General features: G+C 40.8%; 1 protein-coding gene across 1 annotated transcript in view; it reads left to right on the top strand.

The window, feature by feature from the left end:
* The first annotated feature begins 1,785 nt into the window (after positions 1 to 1,785).
* The window catches only part of oprd1a (opioid receptor, delta 1a), a 32,723-nt gene continuing 14,071 nt past the window's right edge, over positions 1,786 to 20,437 (top strand). Inside the window, exon 1 of the mRNA XM_085261793.1 lies at positions 1,786 to 2,241. Coding sequence (XP_085117919.1) covers positions 1,991 to 2,241 — 251 coding nt within the window. The 5' untranslated portion in view covers positions 1,786 to 1,990. The remainder of the gene's footprint in view (positions 2,242 to 20,437) is intronic.

The raw sequence follows: 20,437 nt of genomic DNA, 5'->3' as shown, positions 1-20,437 counted from the left end.
GCGCTTTACATATCCAGTCATCCACCCATTCACACACTGGTGATGGCAAACTACATTGTAGCCACAGCCACCCTGGGGCGCACTGACAGAGGCGAGGCTGCCGGACACTGGCGCCACTGAGCCCTCTGACCACCACCAGTAGGCAACGGGTGACGTGTCTTGCCCAAGGACACAACGACCGAGACTGTCCAAGCCGGGGCTCGAACCGGCAACCTTCCAATTACAAGGCGAACTCCCAACTCTTGAGCCACGATCGCCCCATAATGTAAGATGAGTCTGACATTCCAGCTGTAGATATTGTGTCCAATTGTGGTCTTACAAGTTTGGAAAACTTTCTGTATGGCTTTGGGAGACCAAGGCAAGCTTCAGCTCATGATACCACCCTCAGTCCAACGGCCAGACAGAAACACTAAGTCAGGAGTTACAGGCAGCCCTGCTGTCACTTCACCCCTCTGAGGACCATTCATAGAAATGCAAGTAAGCTCTGCGCGTTCATACCTCCACACTAATCTCTGTCACCAAAAGCTCTTTGTACTGGCTCAAACACTCTTCTCTTTGTCGTGTGTATTTCCTGCCTTTTCTGGATCTGGAGGGCTTTCTCCTGACATTCCCAGTGTTTACCTTTGCTCCATAGTAACAAAATCAATAAAGACTGTAAACATTTCTCTGAGTGTCTCTTGGTTCTGCATTTGGTTCCAGTTTGCCAACCAGACACACGGCACTCAAGATCAAAATTAGAAATTTTTTTTCTAAATATTAAAGTCACTATTTATTCCCGTTTAAAATGATTCAGTCAGAGGGATGCATTTTAATTTCTTAGAATCTGAAAATATGAGAAGTAGTTGTAGGAGGATAATTGTTAGAGTATCTAAGACATTACATGTCATGTAATTGAGAACACTCTAGTTTGAATTTCTTGCCAGTTCTCTCCTGAACGGGGCAAATCTTTTTCTTGGCATAAAGTATCTCACCACCTGGAAGAATTTGGACTGAAAATCCACTCTGCAGTGGCCAAACTAGGGTCAGCGCCAGTGCATAAGGACTGGACAGGCAACCAACTCTGACAGAGGGGCATTTGGCCCCCTTTACTTTGGTGTTTCATGAAAGAAATAAGCTATGACAGATGGGCGTACATTCATACTGTCATTTCAACTGACAAAAAAGTGTCAGCTAAACAGAGGTTATAAATGAAGACGCATAGTAGGAAACCCAGTAAATTTACATTTAAAACAGTATGACAAAGTAAACCTATAACCACCACCATAATCAACTGCATAGTAAATTCAAGCCTATTTTAAATTGTCTTAAACTGGTATGCATAAATACAACTAGTGTTTTTTTACGTGCGCTCAATTTTTTTTTTTACGTGCGCTCAAAATAGTGGCACAAAAATAACGCCATACCTGTAGGTGGACACATCAACCTTGCTAACTTTAGCGTGTGTTTATGTCTTCTATAATGGCTTTACTGAAAGTGCGGTTAAAAGGCAGTTTCAGTATCATTAACGTGCCCTGTTCCCAGTTTACTCGAGATAAGTGGAATTTGATTGAATCTGTTTCCTTTTCTGCGCAACTTTAAGGTTTTATTTCTGTTTAAAAGAAGGAAACCCCAAACCTTGCATTCCCGTTTATTCCAGTGTGATTTCATATAAATGAGCAGGTTTGACGTCGACGCACGGGTATTAGAGAACTGCCGGGCTGTGAGGTGGGGGTCTCCGAGAGTATAAGAGGTGTACACACAGCTAGAGCGCACAGATGCAGCTGCCCGCTTCCGGGGGGGCACTTACTCTTCGTCCGTTTGGATAGAAAACTCTTACTCAGAGGCTCTAATCTGCCCGTTTTTTGGAAACTCTCCTGCTCGCCTTTTCCACTTCTTCCCTCCAGTCTGACTAGTTCTTTTTCCTCCTGTGTCAGTTTAAATCTTTGCCTTTCTTCTCACTGTTGCGCGGTTAAGTTTTCATCACCGAGGACAGAGTGGGCAGCACTGCAGCATGGAGCCTTACACGGTCCCCGGAGCTCAGCTCTCCCTGTCCGACCTTTACTCCGTCATCCCCTTCAATGTCACCCTCCCGGCTGATGAGAGCGACTTAATGAGCGACAGGCTGCAGAACTACACCGAGCAGCAGAATCCGGCGAGGAGCCCCGGGGGTATAATCATAGCCATATCCATCACGGCGCTCTACTCCGTTATTTGCGTGGTGGGACTTCTCGGCAACGTCCTTGTCATGTACGGAGTGGTCAGGTAAACACTATCATGCTTTATTAGCACAGTTACTTTAATGAGTTTGTGGCTGTTGATGAGAGCAACAAAACCCACTTTATGCCTAATGCAAAGCTTCATTTGGGGGTTTCAGGCCCCAAATACGCGCTGATTTCAAATCAAATTCAATTCAATTCAAATGTGTTGCTTTAAGTTTTCTTCAGTTATCTCAAGAGCTTTTCTAAATACAAATAAAATTTATGTTTTCTGAGGAAATGCACACGAATTAACAAAAAAATCCCAATCAGACCCTTGTAGGATACACGTGATGTATATACCGGAAAGTTGCTTGCTAATTACCCATCGATTGCTCCTTTCCTGCACTTTTTTAGTGTCTGTGTCTGTGTTGAGCCACAAGTGTGTACTTGCACTGCACCTGCATTTGTAGGTGAAATATGCGCATGCCAAACAAGTGATTTAAGATTCCCTGCATAAACCATGAGATTGGTCTTTTATTATTTCTGCATGAAGCAACAACATGCACCAGTTTCATACTAAAGATGGTTGTTATGACTGACTCAGCCTTGCCTCAGGGAGAGAGGGCTACTCAAATAGTCTTCATGAGCTCAAACTGATCTGTGGACCTTCAGCTGCACGCTCCTCTTCACTGAGTGTGATGGAGCAGAGTAGAAATGGAAATCCTGCAGCTAGAAGGACCGACGGAGACAGCATTTGGTCTCTTTATATAACTGTAGGTTATATGCGCTAGTTTTAAGATTATTATTGTAATAATAATAATAATAATAATAATAATAATAATCCATCCATCCATCCATCCATTCGCTTCCGCTTATCCTTTTCAGGGTCCCGGGGGGCGCTGGAGCCTATCCCAGCTGTCATAGGGTGAGAGGCAGGGTACACCCTGGACAGGTCGCCAGTCTGTCGCAGGGCCAACACGCAGGGACAGAGAACCATTCGCACTCACATTCATTCGAATGAATAATAATAATAATAATAATAATAATAATAATAATAATAATAATAATAATAATAATTATTATTATTATTATTATTATTATTATTCCATTAGTGGGTGTTGACAGCATTATTGTCAGTCCAAGGTCTGACTCTAAAAAAAAAAAGAAATAAACCCTGTACGCACTTATTTCCCTGAAAAGCCTCCCAGCCCTAACCTGCATGATGAGGAAAAAATATAAACAAATAAATAGACAAGAAAAAAGAGCTTATATTGCTTGCTTCTTATCCTCATTTATACCTCCTAATCTCAGATATTCTCTTTATCCCTAATATCAGCCAAAGTATTAATCACGACTCTTGGCTGGAAAATTGAAGAAGCAGGTAAAATTAATTTGAGTCACACTGTGAAGCGATTTACTTTACAATGACGTCACATATTTCAGACAGCACCCACACCTCCATGAGACGGGAAGCTCGAGCACAGTAACCCAGTGAGAATGTATCATCTCCTGTGGAACATCTGTAAGCTCTGAAAGTAATGATCTTATTAACAAAATCTTAGAGTTGCCTTCAAATGAAAAGTTTGGCATTCTGTAATAGCTGTACTATGGATTTATGAGCTCATTAATACACGAAATAACAAAATGCTTTAGGTGAATTTGTTTTGTAGTGCCTTCGTGTTTGCAAAAACTGGAGGCATGAATAGCAAAAAAGCAGGGGAGTCTCCAGAACTATAATATTTGACAGATTACATTTTCCTTTTTTCTTTTTTAAAGCTGCATTTTAAAGCACTGTTTTTATCAACACGATGTTCGGGTAAAGAACCCACGACTTCTAAATTTATCTCACTCTTCTTACATTTTCAAAAAAAAAAAACCCCAAAAAAGATCCACAAAATACGGTTAAACAATCTTGAAGAAAACAGTAAAGGGACCTTGTGTAAGTCCATCCACTGGAGGGCAGATTGCAGCCTGATCGTCCCTGGTCAAAATATCATCTTTGTGCACTTCTACTTGATAGACAATCAATGCGTGCTTTTCCTCATTGTTTTGTGGAACAAATACATTTTGTATAATTTCCATTTGACATAAATTGGCTGCAATTCAACCAACATTTTAATTAAAAAAATACAGCATTAATAATATGGCAGTTATGTCCTTTAATTTTTCTTTCAGGAATTCTGTTCATAAGAGGCTAACATCCTGATTGATTTAAGACTGCTGACTGTGTTAAGAATAACTGCACACACTGCCTTAATGCCACCTGTACTACAAATAATAACCGGATGTTAAGCCACAGGAGAATTTTCCTAAAAAATTCAGAAATTTAGAAAAAGTAGGATTTCTCCATAATGTTAGGCTTGAATCCCATCTGTTTTATAGAACAACAGTAATGGAGCGATTTAGAGAGTAAAAACTGTTATAACCGACAGTACTGTTTTATTATTATCGAAGGTGTATTGGAGTAGATTTTGTGTTGTATATATTTTGCTGTATTTTCCGAATGTAGGGCCAGTGCATTTATATAGCTGAAAACTGTGTATTTTTATATCCAAAATTGCAAAGGTGTGGACCCAGGAATCAGGACAATGCAGAATTGAAGTAAACATTTGAGGAACTCTAATTTGATAACATCCATCCATCCTCTTCCGATTATCCAATTGAGGGTTGCAGGGGGCTGGAGCCTATCCCAGCTACCACAGAGTGAGAGGTGGGATACTTCCTGGACAATTTGTTGCAGGGCAGTTCGACTATATGAAAGGTTTTTAATGTCATGTTAATGTTAATGTCATTTTATTGTCTTTTCTCAAAAATTCTAAGTTTTCGCCTCAAAATACTAATAATACTAGCTATAAATTCAGAATTCCACTTTTAATTTATAATACTGTATAATGATTTTCTTTTTGCCATCTCAGATAAATGAAAAAGAGCTTAATTGATATTTATTTATTTAATAGTGATGAACTCTGATGGAACAACCAAATATCACAGCAGTGTTTATTGGACATGCTGGTTTAAGTTGCAGTACCAGCAGAGGGCGATATTTTATTACAAGACAACATGAATATGGTTAAAGAGACATTCCGAACACATTTACATGTAAATACATATTAGCCAAGAAGCTTCATTGTTTCTGGCATAGAAGGAGTCTGCAATGTACTTTATACCTTCCTTGGTCACTAGCCAAGTGTTGGCTTTAATTACATTATCTCCCCCTACTGGTAATACAACTTAAGCATGCGTGTCTATTTCACGGTTAAGAAGATGCAAGGGGTGAGATCCACATGGTGAACCAGTGTGTCCATTACACTCAATGCTGTGATAATTGAAGATGGGCACAGTGACTGTTTCAGAGGAATGCATTGTTTTCATGATCCATGCAGAAAGTTACAGCCAAGTTCAACAGTTATATTGTCATCACTGTTAAAGTGACTTGGTGGTGCAGTACAGTGTTACTACAGCATTTCGTGTGACGTTTCAGCATAATACCTGAAAGTCCCTGGTCCCAGACTAGAAAGAGACACAACTTCCTTTGGGGTTGTGTCAGGGGCTGTGAGAACCTCTTATGAATAAGTAAACAGTAGCCTCTGTTCCTTCTGTAGCAGTATTGCAATGAAATATTTGAGAATTTTCTGCCATACATGGGGTGAGATCGATGCAGGCTGAACAGAATGGCAAACAGTACTGGGGGTGTTTTGCCGAGGGGTGACCTGCATGCATGGATGAATAAATCAATAACTAGAACTAGTTTATTTACTGCCACGTGTCAGCTTTGATAATAATAAACCAAAAGCCCATTTGAAAGCATCCATCTATTTTTTTTTTAATATAATGAATTTTGAATTTGTGCCTCCACTTAGGTCCTTCGATAGAAACACACACACGCAAACATGCTCCACATTTATAGCAGAGTCTCCCTGGATGCTAGCGTCATTGTGGATGTCACACCGGTCTGACGTGACCTGACAGCCTGTTTTCTGATGGAGAGCATGACGCAGACGCAAACACACGCTTCAAGCGATAGTCCATTCAGTTACACAGGGCAGGATCCTTTTTATCTTCCACAGGTTTTCCACCTTCTTGCTGCTGCACTGTTTAGATAAGAACCAGTTCAGTGCTCATGCAATATACTGTCAAGTGGGCTAAATTTGAAATCAGATCGATATGCAGGTAATGGAAGCTGGGCTCAGTTTGTGTGAAAATAGACTCTTACTGAGCTTCTTCTTGTGGATTATTGTTCAATCTCTACTGAGACAGTAGGTTTTGAAAACATTTACAATTTATGTTTTGGACGTTCTGTAATGGGAATATTGTGTAATGACAAAATTTAAAGTTAATTACTGGGATTTGAAATTTTCTTGGAAATATTGTAGCTCGTTGCCAGTAGGAACATGACTGTGTGTGTCTGAGAGATGGCAGTCAGTCTGTTCATTTCCTGGGCTGAGTCAACATGGCGACTGCATCCCATGGCTTGTCTTGCATCTCACACAGCAGGGATTGATGTCAGTGTGCGCTTGTGTTTGTGTCCATGTGTACCCTTCAGGGGAGAGTCGAAGCTGACTTTTGTGTCAAAACTGAAAGGACTGATGTAGTCACAAAATGTATTGTAACTTTAAGCTGCACTGAGATGAAAGATAAGGAATTATCTAAATGCAAATCTTAAGTCTCTGTAGCTCAGTGTATCAAGAAGCACTTCAAACTGCTGATGGTCATGTAGTAGTGTGGAGGAGATTTTCTTTGCACACTTTAGGTCCATTGGTAGTAGCTGAGGATCAGCACAGCATTGCCGCACCAGCCTGTGCTAATAATTGTCATGATGTGTGTGGAGTTTGGAGCCAAAATGCAGACTAGAAAAACAGATTGGAATAAATGAAAATGAGCCCTTATTCAGGTGAGCCAGCAAATCCAGATGACAGAGGGAAACTGAAAGCAAACCAAAAGAGAATACACAGCAGGACCAAACAGTATGACTCAACAAAGCACAGTGGGAGACAGAAACAATATACACATGCATAGGATAACGAGAGGATGGGCAGCAGGTGGGAAAACAGCTGACAACAATCAAGGGAGACTAGACACGAGAAGCAAACACAGGATGAAGATAAAATAAAAAAGGAAGTACCAAACTATGCCAAACTATGGAATCGCAAACAGGGACAATGACGACTTGACAAGGAACAGGGAACACAGGGAAGGGCTGATAACTGAAATAAGGGAACTAATACAAGCCAACGAAAGTCAAGAAAATAAACCAGGTAATCATGATAGTAAGAACAGCGAACAAAGCACACATTATCACTGCCAGATAAAACTTGAAATACTAAATATGAAAGAGAGCGCAACCAAGGCAAAGCATAGTATTAGATCAAACTTAAAATGTGAAACACAGCAGACAGAAATGAAAGGTCCCAAAGAGAAAATCCTGAGGTAAAACCCAGGATCATTGAAAGAACAGTGTACCAGTCTTGTAATGGCTGCCTTAAACACATGGTCCCTTTTCCCTTTTACATATAGAAATTATGTAAAAAAAAAAAAAAAAAAGTAAGCTTTTAATTCCAAGATTTATCTTTAAGGACAAAATTTTAAAAACCTTAAAGATGAGACAGAAGCAGAGATGTTTAGCTGTAATAGACCATATTTTCTTGCATCATAATAAACTTAACTAGTATGTTAGATAAATGGATTACCAATTACTCATTATTTGTATCTATCCAAGCATAAATACACGAGCAGTTATTTTGGGCCATAAGATTGAATAATAATAATAATGGATTGGATTTATATAGCACTTTTCAAGGCACCCAAAGCGCTTTACAATGCCACTATTCATTCACTCTGACATGAACGGGTGCCTAATGAGGAACATACAAGCATAATCATTTTATTACTTCTTTAATAATTATGAGCCCAAATCCAGAGTTTGTGTTGTTCATAAAATAATGTTTAACCCTTGGTGTTTTAATAATAATCTTCTCAGCAACTTGCGGCACATATGGTTTGATTGTTACTATACAACTGGGTGCCATATTTCATGTTTTTGTACTTGGACAAAATGACGATACAATAATATATAGATGAATAATTAAAGCTTTAATAACAATAAAATAAAAATGTCCCAAGTAGTGCTACCAGTGTTAATCTCGTTAAAATGACATAACTGCATTAACACAAATCTCCGTTAGCGAGTTGGCGTGCGCGGGCCTGCACGGGGTCAACGTGTTAGCGCGGTTAGCTCGTTAGCGCGGTTAGCTCTTTAACACGTTAGCGCCATCCAGCCCCATGCACGCTACCTTGCTAACAAAGATTTGCCGCGTTAATGCGCTTATGGCGTTTCGTCATTTTAACGAGATTAACGCTGACAGCACTAGTCCCAAGTTTGAGGTCTGAGCTGTGATGGAGCTCAAATCTCAACTTTTGGACAGCTACTGAGTATCAGATCCTTTCACTATAAAACTCTCACAGTATGTAAAGCCTCACCTGTCTGAGGTGAAGAAAAGTGCAGACAGAGAGTTAAGGTTTGGTTCTGATAGGTCTTGTCGCTCCGATATAATGAAAACCACATCTGTGGGTTGCAATTTACTTGCTTTCAGAAATCTCACAGACTCCGCTGTAGGTAAATTTAAAATAAACCTTTAGTGTTTTTTCTAAATAATCTCACAGGAAAGTGAGTAGAACTCAGTAGACAGCAAACATCATTTCCTGGAATGACAAATTTTTTTATTTTTTTTTGCCTGTCTCGTTTGGCTCTTTTGCCATCAGAATTATTGTCTAAAGGCAAAGAAAGATGCCCAACTGATTTACTTTACCAAATTGACCATCCCAGCCTTGCCATAATGGTCCATTTGATTCACCTTTTATTGTTTATTTTATTTTCACTTGCTGAATACGGGACAGACTTGACTGGGGGAAAGAAGGGGAGAAAGAAAGAGGGAAAGAAACAGCTGAGAAGAGGGACGGGGGAGAAGGGCAAAAGACAAAAACCAACAGAACGGGCAGAAAAAAAAAGAGAAGAAAAAATGCATATATCGATCACCTGGGTCACCTGCTGAGAAAGAAAAAAGAAAACAAGCAGAAGAGAACAAGAGTAATAGAATAAACAACATCACAATGATATATGGGAATATGACAGTAAATACTAAATATTAAACATTATTGTGCAGCACATAAGATCAACAGAACACAGTGTGCTTTGAGGTAGGAGCCAAAAAGGGTGTAGTTTGTGGGTGTGATCACCCGTGTGTACACCTGTGAGCATGGACGCGCTTGTTTTTTTTAAAAGGTTCCTTCATGTAATGATCTGCTAGAGGGTGGGGGGGGGGGCACAGCCCCGTCCTCCAGGGCATGAAGCAGGTATGGAGGAGATCAAAACTCCAGACATCCAGAGGCCCCCAGAACACAAGAGACCAAGGAAGACCAACAGAGGGGCAGCCGCGCCACTGTCCCAGAAAGAGCTGAGGAGAGTCCCAGATGAGGGCTCACTCAGCAGCCGCGGAGCAGAAGCCAGGGGGAGTTGCAGTGACGCGCCCGTGAGCTCCGCCGGCAGCCAGCCGTGCCTGAGTGACCGAGCCCCAGGCCGAGAGGCCGGGGGCACCCCACCTCCGAAGTGGCCCGAGCGAGCCCCAGGCTCCAGGCCCCGATAAGCGGCCGCCAAGGAGTGAGCCGGTGTGTACCTGGACGCCCATCCCCAGACACAAAGAACCACCAACGCACCGATGTCTGAGGGAGTCCGCCACTGGCAGGGGAAGTGGTGGTAGGGGGAGATAGGCCTCCAAACCTTGCATTTACTTTAGGGGAAATATCTACATTTCTAGTTCATAAGCTGTCAGTATCAAAAATGGATGTGCTCCTCAGAACATCAGTAATATGATCTTTCCTTTTTTGCAATTCTTGTTCATCCTCCCAGGCTTTCAGTATTATCTGCATCATTATTTTATAGCAGCGTGGGTAACGTTATCCTAATCTTCTAATATTTTCATTAGTCTGCTTACTCATATATGATTCTCAAATTCTTAATTTATCATCACACAGATGTGTCTCCATGTACATGATTTGTGTTGTGGACAGAGGGGGTTTTCACCTGCCCCATATGCAGTGTTGGGAAGGTTAGTTTTAAAATGTATTCCATTACAGATTACAGAATACATGCCCCAAAATGTATTCTGTAACGTATTCCATTACGTTACTCAATGAGAGTAACATATTCTGAATACTTTGGATTACTTAATATATTATCATGCTGTTTACAACTACGTGAATGTACTATTGCTGTGTGATTTATTACTGTTACTGAAGGTTCGCGGCTCCGAACCCGTAGTAAAGGGACCTCTGACTAATACGGCGGGTTCCGTGTCGGGCTTGTAGCTGAAAACTAGCTTTACTTTGTTGTGTGGGTCAACTTTACTTGCGAGAGACAGAGAGAGGCGTTGAAAGACTGCTCCAACGGAACTTATTGTTTCGGAGGAAAACACGAACACAGTGTACAGTCGAGTCTTAATAGCTTACTTACAACTGGGCTCGTCAGGCACTCTTTTTGGCTGCAGTGGTTATTATTATATTTACATGCTTCCAGCTCCCGTTTTTGCTCGATGACAACTCGTACTTTTCCTTTTTCTCCCCTCCCTAGCATTTAATTTAATTAAATGCTTAAATTAAGCATTTAGTTTAAGCATAATTTCTTAGTTTAATTTAAGCAAATTAACTAAGAAATTATGGTACTATAATTTCTTAGTTCTGTTGTGCTTTCAGTTGACATCATTCATATGATTTAGGTTGTACCTTGGTACGATGTGAAGGTGGTTCACATCGTACCAAGGTGCACTGCCATTGTGACTTATGCTGCAGGCCTAACCAGCACTGGAGCAGGTTCTGTTCCAAATTAAAGAGGTATGGGATGTACTAAACAACCAGTCCTCCACAAAATACAGGGAGTGCAGAATTATTAGGCAAGTTGTATTTTTGAGGAATAATTGTATTATTGAACAACAACCATGTTCTCAATGAACCCAAAAAACTCATTAATATCAAAGCTGAATGTTTTTGGAAGTAGTTTTTAGTTTGTTTTTAGTTTTAGCTATTTTAGGGGGATTTCTGTGTGTGCAGGTGACTATTACTGTGCATAATTATTAGGCAACTTAACAAAAAACAAATATATACCCATTACAATTATTTATTTTTACCAGTGAAACCAATATAACATCTCCACATTCACAAATATACATTTCTGACATTCAAAAACAAAACAAAAACAAATCAGCGACCAATATAGCCACCTTTCTTTGCAAGGACACTCAAAAGCCTGCCATCCATGGATTCTGTCAGTGTTTTGATCTGTTCACCATCAACATTGCGTGCAGCAGCAACCACAGCCTCCCAGACACTGTTCAGAGAGGTGTACTGTTTTCCCTCCTTGTAAATCTCACATTTGATGATGGACCACAGGTTCTCAATGGGGTTCAGATCAGGTGAACAAGGTGGCCATGTCATTAGTTTTTCTTCTTTTATACCCTTTCTTGCCAGCCACGCTGTGGAGTACTTGGACGCGTGTGATGGAGCATTGTCCTGCATGAAAATCATGTTTTTCTTGAAGGATGCAGACTTCTTCCTGTACCACTGCTTGAAGAAGGTGTCTTCCACAAACTAGCAGTAGGACTGGGAGTTGAGCTTGACTCCATCCTCAACCTGAAAAGGCCCCACAAGCTCATCTTTGATGATACCAGCCCAAACCAGTACTCCACCTCCACCTTGCTGGCGTCTGAGTCGGACTGGAGCTCTCTGCCCTTTACCAATCCAGCCACGGGCCCATCCATCTGGCCCATCAAGACTCACTCTCATTTCATCAGTCCATAAAACCTTAGAAAAACCAGTCTTGAGATATTTCTTGTCCCAGTCTTGACGTTTCAGCTTGTGTGTCTTGTTCAGTGGTGGTCGTCTTTCAGCCTTTCTTACCTTGGCCATGTCTCTGAGTATTGCACACCTTGTGCTTTTGGGCACTCCAGTGATGTTGCAGCTCTGAAATATGGCCAAACTGGTGGCAAGTGGCATCTTGGCAGCTGCACGCTTGACTTTTCTCAGTTCATGGGCAGTTATTTTGCGCCTTGGTTTTTCCACACGCTTCTTGCGACCCTGTTGACTATTTTGAATGAAACGCTTGATTGTTCGATGATCACGCTTCAGAAGCTTTGCAGTTTTGAGACTGCTGCATCCCTCTGCAAGATATCTCACTGTTTTTGACTTTTCTGAGCCTGTCAAGTCCTTCTTTTGACCCATTTTTCCAAAGGAAAGGACGTTGCCTAATAATTATGCACACCTGATATAGGGTGTTGATGTCATTAGACCACACCCCTTCTCATTACAGCGATGCACATCACCTAATATGCTTAATTGGTAGTAGGCTTTCGAGCCTATATAGCTTGGAGTAAGACAACATGCATGAAGAGGATGATGTGGACAAACTACTCATTTGCCTAATAATTCTGCACTCCCTGTAGTGTCAACATCCCTGGAAGATTGCCAGGATATCAGTACACAGATAGTACAAGGCTCCACAGTTTTTTACTGGCTAGTAAGTCTTTGTCATCCCCTGATGTACATCAGTAAGGAATATAGAAAATAGTACTGTACTCCTTAATTTTCTTTTTTTCTTATTTTTCTGTTAGCTGGCCACAACTACAATTTTAGTGTTCTATGCATCACAATACAGTGCAGAAACAAGTAGTAAATACAAAGTAAACACAAAGTTTTTAAGGGTTTTATTTTTTTTTTTTAAAAAGAAAACTATCCGAATCAACTTGGCCCTAAAGTAATAAAAAGTAATTGTCCTTCCACCTTGTTAAATCATGAATTAAATGTGATTAACCACATCTTTTATTAAAGCTGAGCTCAATTTCACTACCCACACCAAGGCCTGATTATTGCCAAAGCTGTTGAATAAAAAATTACTTGAACAGCACCTGTGAAATAGGCTAAAAGAAATCAAATAGCAACACACCGTGCCTTCGTGAAATCGCTCGCTCTGCTGCAAGCAGACCTACCCATGCTTGTGACTGTTCAGATGCTGCCAGTCCCACCAATTTCATATGAATACGCTTGTACCCAGATTGGGAATCCCTGGGTTGACTTTTCAACTTAATTACAACCTTCATATGCCACTTAGCCTGATTGCTGATATTAAGATAAATGAAGGCAGATTAAGTAAATATATCCAGGGTATGTTGAAACTGAGTCATAGTATAGGCACCTGTACAGGTACATGCTTGTAGGGATGTCATCATCATACATTTCTAAGCATGAGAAAAAAAATGATATATGCAGGCAAAAATGGTATAAAGATCTTAAAAAAGTGAAAAAAAGAAATTAGAAGCCCAAGAAATCATGATAATTATTTCATAACATGTCTTTCTTTAATGGTTAAAAGTTGTTGAAAACACGCAGTTCTTTGAATCTTTGGGCTGAAGGAAGGACAATACTCGGTGTATCAATGCTCAATCAACAATCATTTATTTCCATACAATTCAACAGTCAGAGCATTACAACGTCCGGACGGGAGAGATGCTACCAGAGGGTCAGGCACATGTCTCAAAATGGTGACGGGTTGCTCAGCTTTTTATAGTCTCTAGTGGCCCCCAGCTAGTCGTAAAAGCCAAAACATCACATTTTTTCTCTGTTACAGCGCCTAAGTTATGACCTCAGCAGTTGTTTCTCTGCTTTCTGTAAGGTGGGGGTGTGGAATGTGGTCTATCTATCTCCCCTGTCTTTAGACACAGAGTCTCCTGCTTACAACCTTCTCTTCATGATTCAACAATTAAGCATGTCAAGAAAACAGTGTAACACATTCCCAGCAGATCAAGGATACAGAGTGATGCACATTTATCTAATGAACTAATATGTGAATATGTTCTGTTAACTCAAAAGTATAATGAGAACTAAACTACATACAGCTCACACACTCTATATTAAAGGGTATAATGTGATCTACAGCAGTATTCTAATTCAACTACTTTGATTACATATATAAGGTAACATATAATAACAGAATAATCTAATAATTCCCCCTTTTGATCTCTGAAAGAGATCACTTACAACATGCACTCCAGGGTCGCAAGGTCCAGGTTTTCTTGATCCTGAGGCCCTCTGTCCCCCTTTAACGGGTGGACCATATGTGGGATGACCTCTGTGTTCACGCAGTTCAGATGCAAGCAAAGTTAGATTTACGACCATAACAGCAGTTACAGATGACTCTCCCATCACTCCCCAATTCTCCCACAGCTTTATTTTGGTGCTCCAGTTTTCCACTCCCATTTTAATGCCACCTTATACCTTTCAAATGTACTTAGACTAGAACCTCTGTCTAAGGAGCTTTTAACCTTTATTTTTATTGCTGCAGCTACCAGTGTCTTCCAGTTGGGTGATTCTCAGCTTCTTTCTTCGACCTCCGGGGTTAGACCACCCTTTAGTCATTGCACAGTTCTGGGGATTATTCTGCCCCGATTTCAAACAAGGATCTGTGTGTTTTGGGTTCACCGGCGTGTCCCCCTTTTTGCCAAGAGCCTCTCGAACCTCGTTGGTCTGGTGTTCCTGGTTTTCGCCAACCCCTTCATGGTTATTGCTGTGTTTGTGGGATCCATCTTCTCCAGGAGCCCAAACGTCATGACACTTGACCCCAGTTGCTGTCTCGGCAGTCCCTACATCTGTCCCTACTGTGAAGGGTCCTCACATCTCCGTGTCCCCGTCTGGTGTCTGTTCTTTTCTCTGCAAGAGACAGAAAACCAAAACACCTCTCTCCCTAGCCTTGATAATCTAATATTGTTATCCATTGTTCTTCTAATGATTCAAATTTGGTTTAAAATATTATGTTCAGGACTTATTCTAATCATAATCTATGTGTGTGTAAAAGAAATCAAAAATTAGTGAACCCTTTCTAAGTCTAACACATTATAAGCTTAAGTTTTACCATAGCTAATTTATTAAACACAAAAATAAACTCATAGAAATTTTCATATCACCATTGTTTGATGTTCAAACTCAACTTCCACTTCCCCCTTTTTTGACACACTCCCATGTGTCAATTCACCGGAGCTAGACACTTAAAAGAGAAGGTTGGTGACATCATATCTCAGAAAGTATCAGAAATTCTTCTCTCGAGTACCGTTGCTCCAGCCTTGTCATCCCTGAGGATCTTCGATCCCGAAAATGTCCCTTCTCCTCATGTAATAAAGTCTGTCATCCTTCCATGCCCTGGTAACTGGTCCATCCAGAGTTGTAACATTTTGAAATGTACATACAACAAGCCAAACCACACCTTGGTCACACCAACCCTCTTCCGCCCCGAAGATGTCCAATGCCATCCTAGTATGGACTGTCAAAAGTGGCTTTAACGCTGACTATCCTGACAATCCATTTTATAACGTTTCCTGGTCAGATTTGCCAATCTCTGCACCAGGATTTTAAACTTTTCGCCATTTCCATTAGTTGTTATTTTTATTTAGTTTCGACTCCAGATTTTCAATTTTTACCAGTTGTAATTAGTTTTTACCAATTCTTTGCTAGTTTAGTGTAGTTTTTATTTTCTGAAAATCCTTAGTTTCAATTTAGTTTTATTTGTGTTTTGCAAAAATTAAGTGTAACAAAATCCCAGTTCCATCATATCAGTCATGCTCTTCTGGTTATCCTTGGGTGTTGAGACTATTAACTATTAACTCTTGCCGCACCGAGTGGTCCTAATTTTGGTTCAAGTGAATTGATAACCTTTTGAAGGCGATTGTTTCACACCTTTATTTAGATGTCCCAGTCCTGTTGTCTCGGGATACATCACGCTGCCTTATCTGGGGTTAGCTGTTTTCTGGGGATGCGGGTTGAGTGGGTGAGCTCTTCAAGGAGGGGGAGTGTGCTCCCCCTGATGAGGTCTTCTAGGTAAGCTAGGTTAACCTTCTTGTGTGGGCTTTTCAAGTGCACTTTAAGGTTAGTGGGACTTTTAGTTTTATAAATGTCCCTCATGACCCCCTGATGACCCAGTATTTCATTTTTGCACACTGTAGTACACATTTTAGTTTTTGCTTGTAGCTCGCATACTCTACTTGCCACTCCTCTAAGTCCTGATGTTTCTTAGAGAGGGCAACAGTACCTTTAAAATTATATCACACGTGTGGGGGTGTGGCCTTGCCAATTGTTTTGCCCACCTTTTCAAAATGGCTGGCGTGCCCACAAGCACATTTCATGGAAAAAGAAAGGTAATCTTGATATTTACATTTAAAATGTTTTGTTAAACTCAGATTTTTATTCTATTCTTTTTGCAAGTACCCCTCCCCGGTGGCGAGAAACTGTTGGTGTGGTCAAGTGGGTGCTCTAGAAACAAACGCTCAGGACAGAACAGTTACCAGTCATGTACTTCCTACAAATTTTGCATATGTTTTATTTCATATTGATCCTCTGAGTGTAATGGTACATTTTAATTTGAATTTATCCAAACTAAACACAATATTTTCTTTATTTACTTTGCTCTTGTTCTTTTTCAGTACCACATCCTATCAAATGTCCCTGTCAATTATATTCTACATCTAATAACTTACTATTTCAAGTGAGAACCTAAATCACGTGGACCAATGTTTATTATTGCATATCTCTATTCTGAATGTGGCCAGTCATTCATAGGTATTGTTCAATTTTGGCGATTTTCCTCTATAAAATTTAATTGACTTTTTTACAGTGGCCTGCTGTGGTTAATAGTAACATATTCCAGTCATGAGTGATATCAATAGTTATCTCCACTGTAGCATTTGGCATTCCCAATAATATAACATGATACCTTAATCAAAACACAGCTAATATAGCACAGTTTTCTTAATGCAAACATCAGTAACTCAAAATCAGCAACCACAGTGTTAAGTCTGCAGTTCATACTTATGTGAAGCTAGAGTCTCCTCCTCCAGTCTCTCTTATCCTCCTGCTCCTGAAAAAACAAAACAAAACAAAGCGAAGCATCCACCCTTCTCTTGTCGGCTGGGTGAATTGTTTATGAATTGTTTATTGGCATTTACTAATCCTAAAGTGGGTGCAGTCATTGTCTCAGTATCAAGTCAGTCAAAGCTTTTAGTCGTCAGTCCATCACAGTCCATTCACATGCATACCTCCATACACATTCATACCAGATGTTGCTGATAATGGAGTCTTACGCGCAACCTATTCGAGCATCCATCACCAGCAAGATGACGTCATCATTTTAAAGGAAAACAATTCCTTGTTGTTTTTTGGGCCGGATTGACTCGGTGCAATCCTTTTAGACTCAGAACTTCTCAGTGTTCCCTATAAGTGAATTTCTCCCAAGCCAATTACAATCATGGAGAAGCACACTTTGCAACTGTTTTTGTAAGAATATTTCATAGCGCTTTAAATTTCAATCTTTCAGGCCTGGTTTAAAGAGCTGATTGTTAAATCATAAACTCACAAAATATCAACATATCACCACCGGTGGATCACACCTCTCAGATGTTTTTTCTCCAGTGCACTGTAACAAAAACGAAAACAGACATAACCAACAAAATACTACGAAAATAACACAAACTAGGGCCCGTTGCAGACATGTCCAAGCATAAAACTATCCCTCTCTCGCTTACGAGAAAGAACACAAGCCAAAGCTCACTGATAAAATCAAGCTAGCACTAAACAAAACCAAACAATCAACCAGAAATTCACAGGAACATTTTGCTTCCTGCCGGGACAATATTGTGTGGGAATGAGAACCTCAGGTGCCGTAACACCTTTTGTTCCTCCTTGAATTAAAACTCAATCACAGAAAATGCCGTACTCCGACCTAAAACTTACACTATTAATTCATCATTTTCACTCTGTGCCACTGTTCCTCATCGGGGCTGTGTGAAGCACAGCAAAGAATTCAGTCAAGGCCTTGAGCCATAAACAGACATCACGCACAGACATTGTTTTCATAACCAAACTTTTTTAGACCTTATTCCTAAAATCTACATAAATGCCCTCTGGGTGACATATAACACATTCTAAGTATTTAATGGTAATCAATGGCTCCTCATAAAAATTATGCATTGGGATGTTTGTGTGCAGCATTTTGCATATCAGCATAAGCAAAGCATTCTTCATTGCATCAGCATGTGTGTGTGTGTATATGTGTGTGTGTGTGTCATTTCTCACTCACTCAACGAGTGCACGTGTTCATGTGTGTATTTCACTTCATTCTGAATCTGTGTGTTTGGAGACGTGTGTGTGTGTGTGTGTGTGTGTGTTTCTCTTCATTCTGAGTCAGTGCATGTAGATGTGTGTGTTTGTGTGGGTGTTTGTGTTCATCACTTTCCTGTTCTGGTGTTCTGGGTAAACCACTGCCTGAAGCATGGCCTGGGGTCCTGCCCCCCTCCTTTTCAGTTTGTTTGCGACCATTGCTGCTGCTGCTGCTGCTCAAAATTCAGTCCGTCCTGGTTCTGACCCCAATTGGGGCAGTCCTTTCTCCAGTGTCGATGTTCACCGCAGGTGAAACCTGCATCTTCTTCTGTGTTTTTGTCCATTCTGAGGTGCCTTCTGTCCTCAGTTACTCCTCTTGTCTCGGTCACGCCCTTTTTCGCCACCCGATCATCCGTGTTGGTCCATCACTGTCCTGCACAGTGTGAATGCAAAGTTATCAAGGTCAGCATTCTTTCGCTCGGCCTTACTTTTCATTCGGGCTTGGCGGGCGTCTCGTCACAGCTCTGTCAGCTGACGCAGTCTGGGAATTTTCCCCCGTGTAGTGAAACGGGCCTTAGGTTTAGTGCTCTCCGTCTCGGCTGCATGAGATCACATTCCTGCAGGTCTGTTGACATTCTCAGGTCGTTGTTGTGGGTCCAGCTGTTGCAGCATTTGGTCAGTGTCACGTATGGGGGAGAGCAGGAGTCCAGTCAGCCTCGGCTTTCAGGGCCGGCAAAGCAGCCTGTAATTAAATATGTATAGAAAAAACAAAAACAAACAAAAAACAAAAACAAATGAACAGGAAAATGATGTTGTGTTGGCTGTGTTATTCAGAGGGGAGACAACGGGGCCAGGCCCTGTGTCAGCCTTCTCTCCCCCTTTTTTTGTTTTTTGTCTCCCGATATAATCAACTCCTAACCCACCAAGTTGACAGGACAACACCGGTATATGTTAAAATTCTTAAGATCATGTTTAAAAGCCCAAAAAAGGAACTTTCTTTCATTCAGTAATCACTTTTATTAATCAATCAACAGAAAACATGTCACAATTTGAATCTTTTAACCACTAAATTTGTTGTGTCTTGCCTGGTTGGTTAGACCAGTGTTCCTTTTTTTTTTTTTTTTAGTTAAATTGTTGTCCTGCAACCCAGAGGGTTTCTTTGTCAGTAATGTATAGACTTCATCATTTAAGTATGTTAATTTTTCTTTAACCTTGCTGGAAAATCTTCACGTGTTCATGAGTGTAAGCTGTTTCTTCATTGCGTGTATGTGCATTTGTATAAAAGCAGGTTAATTTTATCTTTTCTCAAACTAGGCGTTACCTTAAAAGGAGCCTTTCTCTCAGATTTCTCTGCTTGTGTGTGTTTTTGTTTCACCTTTTTGTTGTGATGCTCCGGACGCCTTCCCAACCTCCACAAGTCCGTTGGCCCCAATTTTATGTGTTAAAACTTCTCTTAATTTCTCCTCTAATTCTCTCCTCGCTGCTGTCTTTTTCACAGCTGCTGATTCGTGCTGGGTGTGGTTCCCATTACCTATAATTTTGCTTCGGCCGCTGTGCTTGTGGGGGCAGTTGGTCCAGGTCCGCAGCTTCCTGTATTAACACACTAAGAGATTTATTTAATTTCGTTTTCATCACATGTTAAAACAGATAAGCAGGCAACACGCCTACCTTGACAGCGTAAACTGTACGCCAGTCTCCCAACACATTCCTCTCTCTACTCCTCCATAATTCTCCACTGCACACCTCTTACTATCTCTCCTTTTTATTTTTATTACACCACAGAGTAATACACCCAATTATGCCCGTCTATCTCTATGTGGCTCCAAATTCCCTCTTTATTTTAATTTCACACTCGTCAGGGGACAGGCACACAATAATTTCAACCACTGAAACGAGGAATTCAACCTTTTTATTTCTTTACTAATCTAGACTCAACGTTTGTTCGCAAAATGTGTCTTGTTCTAGTCCGGAATAAATGTGAACCCGTGATTACACGGCCGTTCCAGTGTTATTTCCGTAGCTATGCGGGGGCCCTCACCTCCCCAAGTCACCACCTCGGCACCCGGACGCCGCCGGTC

This window comes from Mchenga conophoros, linkage group LG22 (genome assembly GCF_057382185.1).
Source record: "Mchenga conophoros isolate Kocher_MC1m ecotype Shallow Benthic linkage group LG22, M_conophoros_male_GT1.1, whole genome shotgun sequence".
Lineage (NCBI taxonomy): Eukaryota > Metazoa > Chordata > Actinopteri > Cichliformes > Cichlidae > Mchenga > Mchenga conophoros.
The sequence above is the reverse complement of the archived record's forward strand: the minus strand, read 5'-3'. Positions and strand labels throughout refer to the sequence as shown.